At 38.4% G+C, this 17,042-nt stretch overlaps 3 protein-coding genes across 7 annotated transcripts in view; 2 read left to right on the top strand and 1 right to left on the bottom strand.

Moving 5' to 3' along the window:
* Positions 1-4,152, top strand: part of syne1b (spectrin repeat containing, nuclear envelope 1b) — an 86,876-nt gene extending 82,724 nt beyond the window's left edge. The window contains exons 148-149 of one of the 2 annotated variants that reach the window (XM_035994759.1): positions 1,436-2,854; positions 3,412-4,152. In XM_035994759.1, the coding sequence (XP_035850652.1) occupies positions 1,436-1,679 (244 nt within the window). In that variant the 3' untranslated portion in view covers positions 1,680-2,854; positions 3,412-4,152. Of the gene's footprint in view, positions 1-1,435; positions 2,855-3,411 lie in introns of those variants that run through there. The other variant, XM_035994760.1, reaches the window with a different exon arrangement.
* Positions 2,718-6,675, bottom strand: ccdc170 (coiled-coil domain containing 170). The gene is made up of 8 exons (XM_031310200.2): positions 6,442-6,675; positions 6,103-6,276; positions 5,449-5,751; positions 4,533-4,733; positions 4,270-4,443; positions 3,782-4,021; positions 3,319-3,522; positions 2,718-3,022 (listed from the first exon to the last, which is right to left on the bottom strand). Exons 1-8 carry the CDS (start codon positions 6,466-6,468, stop codon positions 2,744-2,746), a joined length of 1,602 nt encoding a protein of 533 aa, XP_031166060.1. The 5' UTR covers positions 6,469-6,675; the 3' UTR covers positions 2,718-2,743.
* Positions 6,676-7,674: 999 nt separating this feature from the next.
* Positions 7,675-15,157, top strand: rmnd1 (required for meiotic nuclear division 1 homolog). 4 transcript variants are annotated; one of them, XM_031310215.2, is made up of 12 exons: positions 7,675-7,862; positions 8,259-8,720; positions 8,825-8,930; positions 9,040-9,115; positions 9,266-9,305; positions 9,423-9,523; positions 9,658-9,764; positions 9,885-9,949; positions 10,090-10,166; positions 11,206-11,326; positions 11,451-11,567; positions 14,602-15,157. In XM_031310215.2, the coding sequence occupies exons 2-12, from the start codon at positions 8,286-8,288 to the stop codon at positions 14,632-14,634; spliced, it is 1,278 nt and encodes a 425-aa protein (XP_031166075.1). In that variant the 5' UTR covers positions 7,675-7,862; positions 8,259-8,285; the 3' UTR covers positions 14,635-15,157. The 4 variants fall into 4 exon arrangements, with proteins under 4 accessions (XP_031166075.1, XP_031166076.1, XP_035850657.1 ...); XM_031310216.2 differs by having other exon boundaries at positions 7,685-8,075; XM_035994764.1 differs by having other exon boundaries at positions 7,685-7,862; positions 8,241-8,720.
* Positions 15,158-17,042: the final 1,885 nt, after the last annotated feature.

The raw sequence follows: 17,042 nt of genomic DNA on the forward strand, positions 1-17,042 counted from the left end.
CAGTAATTGTCTGCAATGAACAATGCAAAGGCTGCAGTTTCACTTTCTTTCTTTCTCTCTCTCTCTCTCTCTCTCTCTCTCTCTCTCTCTCTCGTATGTGTGACATTTCTTCTGCTGCTGCTATCTCACCAACTATCCACCATCCCCCCCCCCCCCCCTCCGTCTGTCATCTGTGAGTCTCAGGTTTCCATTTGTAAAGTGGTAAGGGGCACTTTTGGTAACAACGTAGGACAACCTGAGTGTAAATCATATATCGTTAATGTCCATGCATTGCTGGAGTCAGGGATCACTTTAATGAAATACATTTAGAGAGTACAGCAGGCCTTTTTTCCTCCTAGTTTAAGGAAATAAATCAATTGTTTTTTCACAGTAGGTAGGTGTGAGTAAGCTTCTTTACAATAATTACCTTTAACTGACCGTGGCTTCTAAACTTTGAGGCTGAAAGAAGACAGTTTGATGGAAAGAAGAGGATGATGGTGACTGTAAATAATTAAATTAAATAACAATTAAACAGTATGACATATTGGGAAATATGCTTATTTGTTTTCTGGCTGGGAGCTGTCTCTGTTAGAGCTGGCTAGCTGTTTCTCCCTGCCTCCAGACCTATGCTAAGCTAGGCTAACCGTCTCCTGGCTCTAGCTTCCTATTTAACACACAGATCAATCGTCTCATCCAACTCTCAGCAAGAAAGCAAATTAATGTATTTCCCAAACTGTTCCTTTTAAAAAAGCTTAGCTAAACTACCTTGTCAAAGATGCTGTTTCTAATCGCTATGCTCTTCTTGCCTCGGCATGCTTTGCACTTTTCAACAGGACTTTCAAAAAGTCCTTTAAAAAAAATTCTGATTATTCAGCTGATACTTGCAGCATGCCTTTTGTCTTTTGTCCTAACATCCTTCGCAAAGGAATGCAAGCTCACATATAAAATGTATTTGTTTGGGCTAGGATTGTTCAGTATGTATGCTTTTGTGACTGTCTTTGCACCTGTGTTTATCCACCCAGTCTCAGTCAGCATGTAGATCACAGTGTGAAACATTGTCCCAACATTGCTTTGAACTGTGTTGGCGATGTCTCTTGAACACAGCATGGTGCTTATAAGCACTGTCACACAGTTCCCCCGGTCGCTGAACTGAGATCTTATTTGGATTGAAAATTGGTATACAACACCTAAACAATGAAGCCGTGTGTAGAGAAGGATATTAGATTGCAGAGATGTTCAAGTGAAGTTTGTTTTTTGAATTAGACTAATTTCAATTAGAATTTATTTTCATGAATAGAAAAGGAAAACACATTTTAGGTGGCTATTATAATGAGATTACACAGGTCTGAAATGAGGGATTCAGATAACCAAACAGATTTTGTATTTTTTTATTGATTGATGTGAGTAACTAAACGTCAGTCTGTGCTGTGTTGTGAATGCGTGTGTGTGTGAGCAGGTCTCGCAGCGACGCTGGATCCGTTTCCTTCCCTTTTGATCCGGAGACATCGTCGGCTCGTAGGTCCTCGTTTCTGTGGCGCGTCCTCTGGGTCGCACTGCCTCTCCAGCTCTTCCTGCTCCTGTTAGTGATCTTCGCCTTCCTGCTGCCAATGACTGAGGAGGACTACTGTTCTCAATCCAACAACTTTGCTCATTCCTTCTACCCGATGCTCAGCTACACTAACGGACCACCTCCTGTGTAGGCTGGCTGTAAGAGCGTTCCATTTCAGTATTCTTGCATCAGTATGACTAGAATTGGAATCTCGTTGATATCCTTTAAAAGGTCGATCATGTTCGGAGCAAAAAACTGATCTTGGTCATCCATTTATTCTGCAGAAAAGCAGCTGCCATCTACAGTTAATATCTTTGTGTGTAGCACATAGGATCAAGCATACCACTATGTTACTCTGTGTAATGCTGTGTCGATTAAGGAGCATCTTTGGTGTAACTAAACTGAAGACACTGTTTTTGCTCACGGGGGACACTGCTGGATGAATGAACTGAAGATCAACTCAGTGGCATATACGTACATGTTGTATTTCTCTAAAGAGATCTGTCAGTGGACAGCACCAAAGTTTAATGCTGACATAATAGCCTGTGAATTTGCTTGTAACTGGAACATTTGTAAACAAAAAACAAAAAAACATTTAATATATCTTACATTGCAATTATTTTTTTACCTTTATTTTGGCATGCAGTTCTGATCTTTGCTTTTATTTACTTATAGCTTTCAGTTTGTCCATTTTAACTTGAATTGATTCATGTAATGTTCATTTAAGCCAAGTCATGTGTTTTAATATCAAAGCCAGACACATTTCAAGAGTTTAATCTTCAACATCAGTCACCCATGGTCTTTATACATTTTGCTGTTTTATTTTTTAAACAAAATATAAAATATAACTTTACGATTGAGAATTATGACATATAGAGCTATTGTATATTTTGTATGACCGTCAGTTCAGTATCAAATGTATAACAGTCCAGGATTATTTAACGTGTACATAAAAAAAAAAAAAAGAATATGAAAAATGTATGTATATGTGACCATCAAAAACAATGAATGCCAAATCTTCATGTTGATATTTGTCTTTGATTTGATTTGATGTGATTTTACATGTCTATTATTTGTTCAGTGAATCATTGGTGAATCATAATAGGAAAACATGGTGTTTGCTACATTATTGGATTCTGTATTTAAAATACTTTTTAAACCACTATAATACATTAACATTTTAAGTGCAGTTTGGCTTAAGTGTAATGTATAAATCTAGGCTTCATGAAGGGGAAGTGCATCCCCTGGATAAGCAGACCTGGAGGTAGAAAGATCCAAGGAGGAGCTGTCAGGAAGGTTCTGGATTTGGGGGAAATGAGGCCTCTGGTGAGTAGGACAGTGCCAGGGCATATTAACATGATGATGAAGGTGGTGATGGTGATGATGAGCGTGAAGAAGGTTTTCCAGTAATTTGATGATTTCATAATTTGGAAGAGCTAGGGATGTGGCATCCAGACCCAACATCTGGGAAACAACCATCCGGAAATCCACCAACTGAGAAAATGGAGAAAAAAAAACATGTTGAGTTTGATTTTAAGAGCATAATATCAGTACAGAAAAATACTTCGCACATCTACAACGTGAGACAGGAGCGTCGGAGGGAGACAAGCAGGTTAAAAGTTGCAGAAGAAAACTCCCGCACACTGTCTAACTTGCAAAAAATATATAAAGTTTAATAATAGGCAACGTTTCGGTACTAGACCATCTTCAGGTAAGGGCATAATATCCCCATTTGAATCTCTTTCTTTGTTCAGGTGAAAAACTTTTTATACTCGTCATCATTCCCTCACCTCTCTCTCCCTCCCAGACAGCTGGGTCAGGCTCTGTCTGAGGGTGTTGAGTTGTTGCTGGTCCTCTCTGGTCTTCATCTCTTGGTTCTGCAGGTCTGAGCTCACTGTGTTCAGCTTCTTCTCCACCTTGGCCTTCCCGTCCACCAGCTGATCCAGCCTCTTTTTCTGCTCCTGCATTGTCTGACTCTGTTCCATGACTTTCAACTTGGCACGTCAGACAGAGGTGTTCAGTGAAGCAACTGTTATTCAATGGCTGTATTGCTCTTGAATACTTTGATACTTCAAAAATATACATTGTTTTTTAGAACCAACCTGCTTTACTTCTAATATGTGCACAGTTCCAAAGTATTACCTCCTCCTTTCACCCACACATACACAGATATAAACATAAATACATGATATATTATGAGGTGAAAATGCCTCTGGAGTTACTTTTTTGGGCCTGAACCCCTCTCCCCTCTACCTTGAGCTCATTGGTGTGGGACAGCTGGGCCTTGAGCTCAGTGTTGGACAGCTTGGTAGCCTTCAGCTCTCCTTGGAGACGCTCCAGTTTTTTCTGCAGCCTCCTGGCCTCCAGATGAGCATCATCTCTCACAGCCAACGCTGATCGACTCCTCTTCTCCTCCTCCAGCTCGGACACCTTCTTCCTCAGGAACTGGATGTGGAGTCCTTTGCTCTCTAATTGGTCTTTCTGTGACTTAAACTGTTGGGAACAGGAATACTATTACAGGTGTATTTGCCAGTCATGCCAACAAAACAACTATTTTGCATTTGTGCATTTGGAGAGGACATTTTCATCACTACTGAAATAAAAGACAGGTATCTCACTCTGCACACTTTTAGAAGCTAGCAATTGGTTATTTAAAGCCCTTTGTAATATCTAAAGAGAAATACAGTAATGACAATAATTTAGCTCCAGTAATAACAGCACTACCTATTTGTGTAGCCTACCTTTCGCTGTAGACTGTAGGTCAGACTTTTGCTCTCCACCAAAGCACTTGTCTCTTGTTTAAGAAGCTGCTCTGCACGTGACAGGATGAGTTTTAGCCTCATGTCGAAGCCTAGATCCACAGCAATACTGTCAACCTTCATTGTCTCTGACAGCTGTTCAAGGAACTCTTCATACTGTTAAAAACAAAAAAAAAGTTAAATCGATATATGTCATAGGACTAAAGACCTGTTACTGTAACTTCATTTCTCCTGACTTTACTCACATGCTGCTTGCTGTGTCTCAGCCCGTCACGATGCATATCTGCTGCCAGCAGCTCAGTCTCCAGACCTTGCAGCCTCTCCCTCAGGTCCTGGACTTGCTGCTCTGCAAGCTGAGCCCTCTGCAGTGCACTGTGCCGGAGCTCCATCTGCTCGCTCAGCTCCTCAGAGACATGGCCCAGCCTGGCCTCCATCTCTGACAAAGACTACCTCCAAAAAATGTAGTAAGGATGCTAGTATTTATCTTAGAGTGCCTCTTTAAGACAGAAACCTAAGATGTATTGTAAAGGTTAATGTGGAGACCAGTGTTGTAAAGTAACTAAATACATTTACTCCAGTGCTGTACTTAAGTAAATTTTTTCTGTACTTGTACTTTACTTGAGTATTTTAATTTCATGCTACTTTATACTTTGTACCTGACTGCATTTTTTTGACAAATGTAGTTACTAGTTACTTTGGAGATCAATATTTAAATCTATAATTAACATATAAAATACATGTTTTCCGTAAATTAAACGACCCAACAGTATATAAAATGAGTAAAATTGGCTCTACCACAGCCAGCTACAATATTAAAATGCTGCTTACATGTTATTGCACCAGAAATAATAGCAATAGTCATTGAAAATATTACCCATTTAAAGAAGTGAGAGTATGTTCAAAAGCCGTACATACAGCTATGACATGTTTCAGTTCATCGCCTCATAGGGCCAAAACTTGTAATAAAAAAATAACTTTATTGTGAAATCAACGCGTTTCGACTTAGGGACTACATTGGCTTAGGAACCTGATGAGGGCCACAGGTTGGTCTCACAATAAAGTTGTTCATAAGTTGTATTGACCTTTTAAGACCTATTTCCTTTCTCCGTGAACCTGGAAGTAGGTGAAGTTGTGTCAGAAATCCCTACTCTGATCCCTCACCTTATTGCAGAGGTTATCCAGTTGGTGTAAAACATCTTCCTCTGTGGGCAGGATGACATTCTCAGACTTCCGCTGCAGCAGGCCTGCCACCTTTTTCAGGAACATCTGTAGTTTCTCCTCAGCTGCCTGGGTCTCTCCTTGGCTGTAATGTAGCTTATTTTCAAGCTCCTCCACTTGTTTCTCCAAACAGTGGGACTCTCGCCTAGCTGCCTCTATGACTCTCTTGCTGGCGTCAAGCCTCTCCATTAGGGTTCCCTTCTCCATCTCAACACTCTTCCTTCCCACCACCAGACCGTCTAACTCCTAAAAGAGGTCAAAACACCACAAAGAGTCACACCACACAATGTTGGGATGTATATATTACACAGTTAAAAACGTACACATGGAGGGTATTTTACAGGCTAATTTCAGTATTTATATGCTCAATTTGACTATGATTAAACCAACAAAATAAATCAATAAAATATTGACTATATTTACCCACCATAATGTATTCCATCATGTGTGGAAAAGGCTAAAACCTTTATTTAAATATCACTGGAACAGTTGGAAAAAGTTGGTGTCAGGACATAATTTGTAATTTGTTAATAATGTGTACTGTCAACTACTTGTACTGTAAACTTAGTTAGGAGAGTTTAAAAGCTGTGTAAGTACCTCTTTGAGTGAATCGAGTGCTGCTGCACTGCCGGCAGCCTTCCTCCTCTCTCGGTCCAGCTCTGCCACCAGCCTCAGCACCGTCTCTCTGCTGGCTTTACACTCCACCTCACAGGACTTCACACTCTCCTCTAAAACAGCAATCCTCATCTTCAGCCTCTCCCTCTCATGGGACTGGTCCACATAACAATTAAAAGAACATTAAAAAGTTACTATAAATTGTAGGACTTTTTTACGTTTATAAATTAAAACTTGCCAACATTAGGTGCAATGCCCAATAACACATATGTACAATAAAAGAGATGTCAAATTAATTTCTGTCGTGTTGGCATAGCCTACCTCATCAGAGTTTTCCATAACTTCCATAACTAAAAGGTCTTGCAGGGGAAGTGAATACAGCAGAGACTTGTCTCTGTTTTAAGAAGTCTCCTGGCAACACCAAACACATGCTTTACCAGGCTCCACCAGAGGGGGTGCTGTAGCTGAGAACGTCTGCTATCTGGAGACTTATCAATTACACACAAAAATCGAAATGCAATTTATAGCTTATCAGGTATTTAACAGGCCAATGAAACGCATGACATAAGATCAAACAGTAAAAGCTCAAAAGCAAGAAGCTGATGGAGATGCAAGGTGTTAAGTTTAGACTTTCAGGTAGCTCTTCCAACTCACCATTGCATTGTCTGAAGTTGTTTACGCCTTCACTATGAATAGTTACATGTAGATTGTATGGCATGTTACTGTCTGTCGTCTACCAGGCATGATGGTAGTTGACACTTGGTCAGTTTGTTACTTTCTGCATTGCATTGCGGAATAATAATTAAAGTAGACCATAAAGGATACAGTCAGTCTCATTTAAGAATTGAGGAAACACTTAACAATACACAATACACAATACACAATAAATTACACAATAAATAGTGGACTTTAAACTGAACCCCTAAAATGAGAAGTATGACGATGTCTATACTTGACCCCTTCTCAGTGTGGACATGAGTGTTTTTAAGGAAAGATGAAAATATCCACTATTTCAAAAGAAAAAAAAGCAAATAAATAAAGAAAAGTCAGAAAAAAATTAACAATTTTGTTAACTACAAGTGGTCTCTCTACCTGCAGGTTGGACACTGCTGGCCAAGTCAATATTTCAAATATAAATAAAATAAATATACATATATATTTTAGGGGGGCATGTTTTGTCTTTTTTGGACAGCGACAAGTCAGGAGCCACACCCCTAGTAAATTATATTTGATATAGCTCAAATAACCTAAACCTAAATATGGCCATGTGATTTTAGGGGTACACAACTGGACTTGACTTATGTTATAAAAAAAAATTAATAATTAAAAAAAATATTATTATATTATTATTATTATTATTATTATTATTATTATTATTATTATTATTATTATTATTATTATTATTATTTATATATAAAAAAGCTCCTCCTGGCTACAACCATAACAGTCTATGGCTACTACCCTGTGAAATGTGGAGTAGGCTAAACAACGTCCCATCCTGCCAGTCACTATTCTGGGCAAACAACATAGGCAAACAACGCTGTGACGTTGCCTCAAAACAGGAAATAAGCAGTAAAAAACTTTATTAGCAAATACAAACACGCCTCCTTGGTCTGTCATTCCATTAGCTATGTTAAAGTCCACAGTTATATTTTAACATGCTCAGTATAACTGCCGCTTTCTGACACGTTGAATCATTGTTAAAGTCAACTCGTGTTAAGTCGCTTCATTTTCATTTACCGGTAAGCTAACCAACGGCTATCGGCCACATTTCAGCGAATTTGTAACGTTAGTAGCACGTTAACCACCTCTGTTGGCTTGTACTTAAACTAGCTCGAGATATAGAACCGTAATTGTTTTTCGTGTATTATTCACAAAGTGTATTTAATATGGACAAATCGTGACACGGCTAACGTTACTAGTGAGGCTGTTCATAGCTAGCTAAAGTAGTCAAGGTCAGTTTAGCTTGTTTTGGCTCCTGTTTCTATATTAACATTAGATATAAGATGTCTCAAATTACATTTAAGTGTATATACAGTTTCTAATAGATCCAGTTTTTTACAGAGTTCTAATGCATGCAATGTTAAATTAGAGCACAACATATGGTGCATCACTGCCAGCTGTTAACTGTGTTGCAGCCCACCTGTACAGCTGTCTATGGGAAGATGCTTCTCCGGACGTTGTGGTCCAGACTGGGAGCTCAGCTGCATGTAGAGAGGAAACCAGTCTCCAGCTGGGCCTCGGCCCATCTCTCCCAGTCTATCCAAACACACCAGTATGAATCCAAAACCAGGACTTACTCAAACTGGTCTGGCCCAAGGATCTGTCACTTTAACACTCTTCACCAACAGCAGACGCATACAAGACATGTTCTGCCTGCTTTAGTTGGATTTAAAAGTCTTTGCAGCAATTTGTTGCGTGACCCTGGGATGCTGACTAAATATGGAAGTGGACAGAAGCGTTTTTATTCACCCGATCTTGTGAAGTCAGTGTTAAAACCAAGTTTAAAACCAGCAGCGGTGCCTGGAAAAAGGGTTCCCAAAGGACCGAGAACAAAACAACCTTCTAGAGCCAATCAACCTTCCCTGAATGTGGACGAGGTGATTCAGCCATCGTCAAATGCATGACTGATCTTTTTAAGTGTTGGTCTATACATGTCTTGTTTTTGTTTTAATGATTATTTCATCCTTGTGTTTCTCTGTAGGATATGATGCAATGTATTGCCTTTGCAACAGCAGATCAGTATCATTTGCCAACACTTTGCCACGACTTGGTAAGCCACGGCTTCCATGAGATGGATTTACCAAGAGGTATTATTAAAAAAATGATTCATAGATTACAACTTTCCAGGGAATTAGATGTGATATATGCTGCTTGGAACAGATAACGCATTTTACGACAATCATGTTTTAATTTCAGATGCCTCAAATGTGCTGGTGATAAGCACAGACATGGCTGCAAAACCAGACGACGATGCTCTAATGGTCTTCTTCAGGTAGAAATAAAGTAATCTGTTTTCAAATTACTGCATGTATGTATGTATGTATTGGCATTAGTGTTTAAAAAATGTAAAAGATACCCAACCGTAACTTTACAGTGGTTTTGTAACTATTTTATTTTTTAATTTCTCTATCTAAAATTTAAGGGAAGGCTCTGTCGTTTTCTGGAATGTTGAAGAGAAAACGGTAACCAAACTATATATATTTTATTAAGTATACTATTTCAGTAATTGTAATTCTTGTTTATTTCTCAACTATAGCATATGAATTCGATAAAGGATTTTTTTTCTTCTGTCTTTACAGTTGAAAAGGGTGATGAGAATATTGGAACATCATGAAATCCAGCCCTATGAAGTAGCATTAGTCCACTGGGAAAATGAGGAGATTAACTACACTGTTGGAGAGTATGTTGATCTTCACTCACTCACTCACTCACTCACTCACTCACTCACTCACTCACTCACACTTGTTTTTGTTTATTTATACTTTCAGACTCTCTTTAGTTTTTATTAAATGAATGAAGGACTTTCTTCTTCAGGGGAAACACAAAGCTTGAGCGCGGCAACTTTATTCTGAGTGACAAGATGGATCAACATGAAGCTGTTCTGGAGAAATTTGCATTTTCAAATGCACTATGTTTGTCAGGTGAGAACTTGCACTTGAACGATAAATCACAAGGATTTGTATTGTTATGTCACATAACAATACAAGTAGTAGCACTGTACTGAGCCTCTCTGAGGTGTAACCTTGTCCTTTCTTTTCCAGTGAAGCTGGCGATATGGGAAGTGTTTTTAGACAACTTTGTAGAGTCAATTCAAACAATTCCAGAGGTACAGTGGACACTTAACAGCAATCACAAATACATTCTGAATAATTGATTATATGTAATGGTTGTTTGTTTGTGCGTAAGGTAGATCATGCATCAGTGCTCCCATTAATGCTAATGTCCTGATCTATTTTATTTCCTCAGACGCTTAAGTCTGGCAAAAGAGTTAAGTTGTCCTCTGCAGAGGTTATGAAGAAGATAGGCGAGCTTTTCACATTAAGGTAAATTCAGTTTTTTCTAAATTAGCAGTTAATCCAGAAGGAATTGCAACCTTTTTATTTTAGTTTTTTTTACAGCAAGATAACACTTTCCAGTTGTTTCAGCTTTGAACCTCAGATTCGTATTTGTTTTTGTCAATTCAGTTTGTCTCTGCCAGGTTATCAGTAACAGAAATGTTTTGACATACTTGTATATTGTTGTAATTGCCACTCATTGTTATGTCAGTTTCTACACTCAAAATACTTTGGCAAACAACTCAAGCTTTAAAGGTGCTGACACACCAACCCGATTATCGGCCGTCGGACAGTCTGGCGAGGTCAGTGACTCGAGTAAGTTCGGTGTGTTCCGTGCCGTAGTCAGTCGGAGGAGCCGTCGGCGTTCATTTGGGCCGATTTGACTTGTTGAATCGGCCAGTGGGCAGTTGGACTCAATGACCAATCTGATTGGTGGAGTGCTAACCGGGAAATGACGAGTGGGATGAGTGTGACGAACGCCTCTCAAAATCTGACGAAAATCTTTCAAACTGACCTTTGTCGATCTGAAATGAAGACAGATTCAGCAACTGTACGGCCTATTTCTTGCTTAAAATGTTTTCATAAACACCTTTCGGTGAACTATTTTCGTAAAATACGAGATCCTATTCCGAACGAGCCGCCATTATGGTCGGTTTTGAAATTTGGGAGAAGCCAGACCCACGTGACGCGTTCGTCCAATCAGCTGCTGGTTTTAATTTTTTGGCCGACAATACAGATTAGCGCCGCCTTCTGTTATGGAGACGTATTATGTCTCGCGCACGCGCAGAACGTACGCTCAAGTCGCCGGCGCTTCGGTGTGTTCGGCACTTTTTTGACCAACTCGGGGAGGCAGTCAGTCCGACTGCCTTTTTTGCCGGTCGGCTGTCGGGTTGGTGTGTCAGAGCCTTAAGAAATTCTACCAAGTATTTGCAATTGCAAAAGCTATTGTAGGTGTACTGTTGTATTTCCATACTCCAGGATGACAGACTCTGTTTAAAGCCTTTGTGTTTACGTCCTCCTCTGACAGACACTGTATAAACCTGAGATCTGACCTGCTCCTCACACCTGATTTCTACTGGGACCGAGAAAACCTGGAAAAACTTTACGATAAGACCTGCCAGTTCCTCAGCATCAACCGCAGAGTCAATGTAAATAAAGCTGCTCCAGAAAAATAATGTTGCACCCTAGTTGTAATAATAATTGTAAGAGAGTCATACTTGGTAAGAGGCACATGCTTTGTTTCTGATCTAGACACATTTTCTGTGTTTTTAGGTTGTGAACGAGAAGCTGGAACATTGTACACAGTTGACAGATCTGATGAGGAGCCACCTCAGTGAGAAGCACAGCTTGAGGTTGGAGTGGATGATAATCATCCTCATTGCTATTGAGGTAAGGAAATATAAGAGTGTGCCCTTGTGCCCTTTGTTTTTAACATTAATTCATCACACAAACCTAGCATCTATACCTTGCAAACAATCTTCCACTGTTGGACATTGGCTAGTCTACTTGAGTTATTTATTTAACTGATGCTGATAATTAAAACGTGCCTCTTTGAAGCGGTTTGCTTGGCCTCCAGTATTACTGCTTGTAGCTTTCTCCAGAACCATTGTACCCTAAAAGAACTTACAGAAGTAACCCAAAGCAACCCAATTGTATACTACTCACCTATGGTGTACTTCAACTTCAGAGGAAAACATTGTACTATTACATTTACCTGACAGAGAAATGTTACTGGTTACCTTGCAGATTCAGATTTTACTCACAAAATACCACTAATAAAATATGATGCATTATTATTCATTAAACTATTCATCATTATATTAGAGTTGAAAGCTCCTGCTTAACAGATGTTAAGTCAATTTAAATACATTGTGCTGATGATGCCTCTTTTTGACTCTTCACTTGAAGTAAACATTTGAATGCAAGACTTGTGCTGTCCGGTATTAATAGTTTTAGCCTACTGTTAATAGTTTTTACTAGTATAGTAGTTTTACTTCTACCACTGCCAATACCAACATCAACAACTCATTACGTTTTTTAGTGCGGTTTTTACGGTGGCCGACAGGGGCAGACGCCCTGCAACTTAAGAAAACACACGCAAATAGACAAAACACAAGCAAATTAAGAAAACAACTTCATTAATTTGACAACACATGTGCAGCATTCAGCAAACGCACTGCAAATACACACAACACAACTAAATAGATAAACGCACTGCAAATATGAAACAATGCAAAAAGAAAAGCACACAAACCCAGAAAACAAATGCAACAAAAAAAACGCTGCATCCAGATTACACAACGGAAGTTCTCCAGGCGTCTAGAGGGAGCAGCTAAGTGGAACAGCTGGATTTTCGACCGTTATTAACCAATATTAAATTCATATTATTATTATTATTATTATTATTATTATTATTATTATTATTATTATTATTATTAATAATAACATAATATATTGTTAATATACAGTCAATGCTCCCGTCTCATGCCCTCCCGGCTGGTGGTGTCCCCGAGCTTCGGCTTTTCAAAATAAAAGCTCGCGTCTGGTCAGCTATGTGTTTGTACTTTGGTGTTTTGGATGTTTGTGAACTAAACAGTACGGCAATCATGCTAATAAATACAATAACTTTTTCAGCAGATGTCTTACTTACAACACGTTGGAGTTAGCAAAGCAGTTTTGTGTTTATATGTGCGGGCGGGATTTATTCAGTTTGATAAATCCCACGGTAAATTGGCTGGTTTACTAAACAGGAAGGGACTAGAAATCCTGTCTGTTTTTTGTATTTCAAGAGCGAATTACTCCACAATATGAATACAGATTGATCACTTATTTTGTTGGTAACCGTTGTTGTATAATCACAATATTACACTTGAGGAGGCCTATACTTCAGTAATTTCGGACCTCGAAATTAAACCCTCTTATGTGGCTTAAACAAACGTCAACGTTAAACACTGATGCAGTTTTAAATGTTTTATCACCACGAGTTTACAGACGTCTCTGCTGATTGAGTATCACCTGTGACCTGAGCCGAGACACACCCACCAAACGAGAGAAAACATATCTCAAACATAGATTTAATTTTTACAGTCTATGCAGTCTCTCTCTCTCTCTCTCCCTCCCTCCCTCCCTCCCTCTCTCCCTGTGAGGTCGAAAATCCAGCTGTTCCACTTAGCTGCTCCCTCTAGAGGCCTGGAGAACTTCCGTTGTGTAATCTGGATGCAGCGTTTTTTTGTTGCATTTGTTTTCTGGGTTTGTGTGCTTTTCTTTTTGCATCGTTTCATATTTGCAGTGCGTTTATGTATTTGGTTGTGTTGTGTGCATTTGCAGTGCGTTTGCTGAATGCTGCGCATGTGTTGTCAAATTAATTAAGTTGTTTTTCTTTTTGCATCGCTTCTTTTTTCGGGGTTTGCGTGCTTTTCTTTTTGCATCGTTTTTTATTTGCAGGGCGTTTATCTATTTGGTTGTGTTGTGGTATTTGCAGTGCGTTTGCTGAATGCTGCACATGTGTTGTCAAATTAATGAAGTTGTTTTCTTAATTTCCTTGTGTTTTGTCTATTTGCTTGTGTTTTCTTAAGTTGCAGGGCGTCTGCCCCTGTCGGCCACCGTAGGTTTTAGTCGATGAAAAGTCATTACTTTTAGTAAAAAGAAAAATTCTCCCTGAATTTTGCCAGCTCTTTTTTAAGGTCTTTTAGGTTTATTCCTGGGTCAAATATCCTATCAGATTATATTTAACATTTCAGTTTTCTAGTCTCGCCAAAACCAATCATTTTTTTTATCATTTAGTCAAACTGTTTTCACATAAGATTTTATCTGATATACCTTATGAAAAACACAGGTGAATACCAACACTTCACCTGTTCAACTGACTTTAGCAGTAGATAACTGACACTGAACTCTCCTATTGTAATAACAGACATGTAAACTAACCACACACAGGGTAGAAACGGAAGCAATGAAGCTAGCGTTGTGCGCTGCTGTTGTCACCATGGACGTAATATAAGAAGTTGTCGCTATGGGAGTTAATAAAAGTTTGTGGGCGGGGCGCCTGGATGGCTCACCTGGTCGAGCGTGCACCCCATGTCCTAAGGCACAGTCCTTGGCGCGGCGGCCGCGGGTTTGGTTCCGACCTGCGGCCCTTTGCTGCATGTCATTTCCCCCCCTCTCTCTCCCCTTTCACACATTCAGCTGTCCTGTATAATAAAGGCCTAAAATGCCCAAAAAATGATCTTAGAAAAAAAAGAGTGTGTGGGCCATTTTGGTTCATGCTGGTTGAGATTACAGAGCCTTTACTACAGTAGTTTGCATGCATTAGCTCAGAGGGCTAACTTGGCTTGTTTACTTTATTAGACTGTTTGTTCAGTTAAAATGCTTACATCCTTTTTAAATTGGATAACATTACAGTTATTACTTGTTTTTCTTGTAGGTTATGTTTGAACTTGCAAAAATGATCTTCTAATCTGCTGCTCCAACAATGCACACATCTTTAAAGGACACTTGGAGCTGTGAAGGAAGAATGCTGCACTATGCAAAGGTACTATGTCAGTGATATGTTACAATGTTTTCTGGAAGCAACTGAAATCGTGAAGCGGACGTGAATATTATATGAATATATTTTCTACCATTTCTTTACTGTTTTGCTGAATATCATGGCTTACGGATCAGCTGGACTTCATGCTTTTTGGGATCACCTGAGCACACAGAAATATTTTGTTTGCTGAATTTATGTGTTTAACAAGGTTCATTTAATTTTATTAATTATTTGCAAATGTCAATGAATTGTTTTCAGTATGAAAGATACTGGTGTTTAGAGGAACGCAGAGACTCACTTCAACATGTGGGATTCTTGTGACTGAAACACTAGCGGTAGAAAAAAGACAAGACAACAGTATGCAATATTATACTGTATTCAAATTCATCAAGTTCAAGAACTCCAACTGTGAGTTCTGTGTTAAAAGATGCAATAAAGTGTTTTAAATGTTTGTCAGTTATGTTTCAGTGTTTGCATGTAAAATATCAACTTGAGTAATTCTTAGTTCAGTGGAATGTCTAAAACTAACTTATGGTTACCAGAAATTTAAATATACAAGAAGAATGTCCAATACAAGAAGTACTTGAAATATACAGGTATGAATTTATTCAAATAAAATAATATTTTATTCGTAAAACACTGGTAAGTATATAAACATATAACTCAGGTTCATCATATGTATTTTGTTATTAGTTAACATCACAAATCAGCAAGAATTTTCCATAAAAGTAAATATATGTGGAGGGGGGGGGGTGACAAACAGCTGACACAACATCCTGTCATCACCTTTAAGATCACTGAGGCTTACACACAAACTGCTGCTGGGAACTAAAACAGGATGGGTTAAGCTGTCATTATTTAAGGCTCTGCGGAGTATAGTTGATATTAATGATAAATATATATGTGAAGATTAATTTAACTTCAAATAACATATTGTGTAAATTAATACTTTTTTAAAAAAAAAAAAACAAAGATGTGCCATGCTCTCATGCTCTTAAAACTTGTCACAGTAGAAATTATTGTAGATTAAAAATAATTTCTGCCTGTATAAGCATTAAAACAGTCATTATGTACAAGATAATATGCAGTAATACTAGTATGTTCATGTCTACCCATTGGTTTTACCTGCATACATCCCATGGGAACATAACTGAAATGATTAAACAAATGAATGACATAACACTTTATGAACAAAGATGATACGTAGTAAAGGCTGTGAAATAGCTACATATACTACTAGTAGCATCCTTGTGTGTCAAGATAAATGAACATTTGTCCTGTGCCTGGGTCACATACATTATGAACTAATTTTTTTTTTTAATACTTACACAAATGAATTTGAAGCACAAAACCGTTAACAAAACTGGTATTAATCTCTTCGACATATACATTCATCTCTTAAATCTTTTTTTTTTAAGATCAATTTTTTATTGGTTTTATATTTTTGAACAGACAAACACAATTGAACAAGAACTACAACCCTCTCCCACCCTCTGCAGTCTCGAGGAAAACAAAAACAAACAAACAAATAAACGAAAATAAAAACAGAAATCACACCTTGCCTAGTCACTTTCCTCTAATTCTTGTGATGCTGAGGTCATTAGGACTGATACTTGTGCTGCTGCGTTTTTCCATAGGTCTATAGTCGATGATTTGGCTTTGTTAATCCTTGCTGTAGAGAGCTCAAGCAGAACTATGTCTAGGAAATACGCCAACCACTGTTTTATACAAAGCAAGTGGGGAGGGGGAGCCAGTGCTGAGCTATCATTTTCTTGGTCGCGGTTGATCCGGCTAGCCAAATTTTCTTCTGTCTCCCAAGCAGGTGTAATTTAGAGTCATCATTAAGTAACAAAACAATTGGGTCAGTAGGGATTAGATATCCTATCACATCAGATATTATTGATGTTGTTTTACGTATATCTCTTAAATCTTTGAAAAAAGATTTATAATTGAAAAGATCTGACATGATTAGTAATGCGAAATTGCACTACGTAGCAAACAACTCATTAGATTTGTTGAAAGAGACCATTGCAAAATGGATGTAGTTAACTGTCAAACCTCTAGAATCACACCGCATGTCTCCTGAGCCAAGCCTAGCACTTTTCTAGTTGATACTTGCCAGACCTCTCATTAATCACACACTTTGTAATAATTATAATACTACTACTGATAATAAAATAAGCTTACAAATCAAGTAGGGCTGCAACTAACGATTATATTCATTGTGGATTAATCTGTGGGTTACTTTCTCAAATAATCGATTAGTTGTTTGGTTTATAAAATGTCAGAAAATGGTGAAAAATGTCGATCCGTGTTTTTCAAAGTCTAAGATGACG

This window comes from Sander lucioperca, chromosome 18, assembly GCF_008315115.2.
Source record: "Sander lucioperca isolate FBNREF2018 chromosome 18, SLUC_FBN_1.2, whole genome shotgun sequence".
In the NCBI taxonomy this organism is placed as follows: domain Eukaryota; kingdom Metazoa; phylum Chordata; class Actinopteri; order Perciformes; family Percidae; genus Sander; species Sander lucioperca.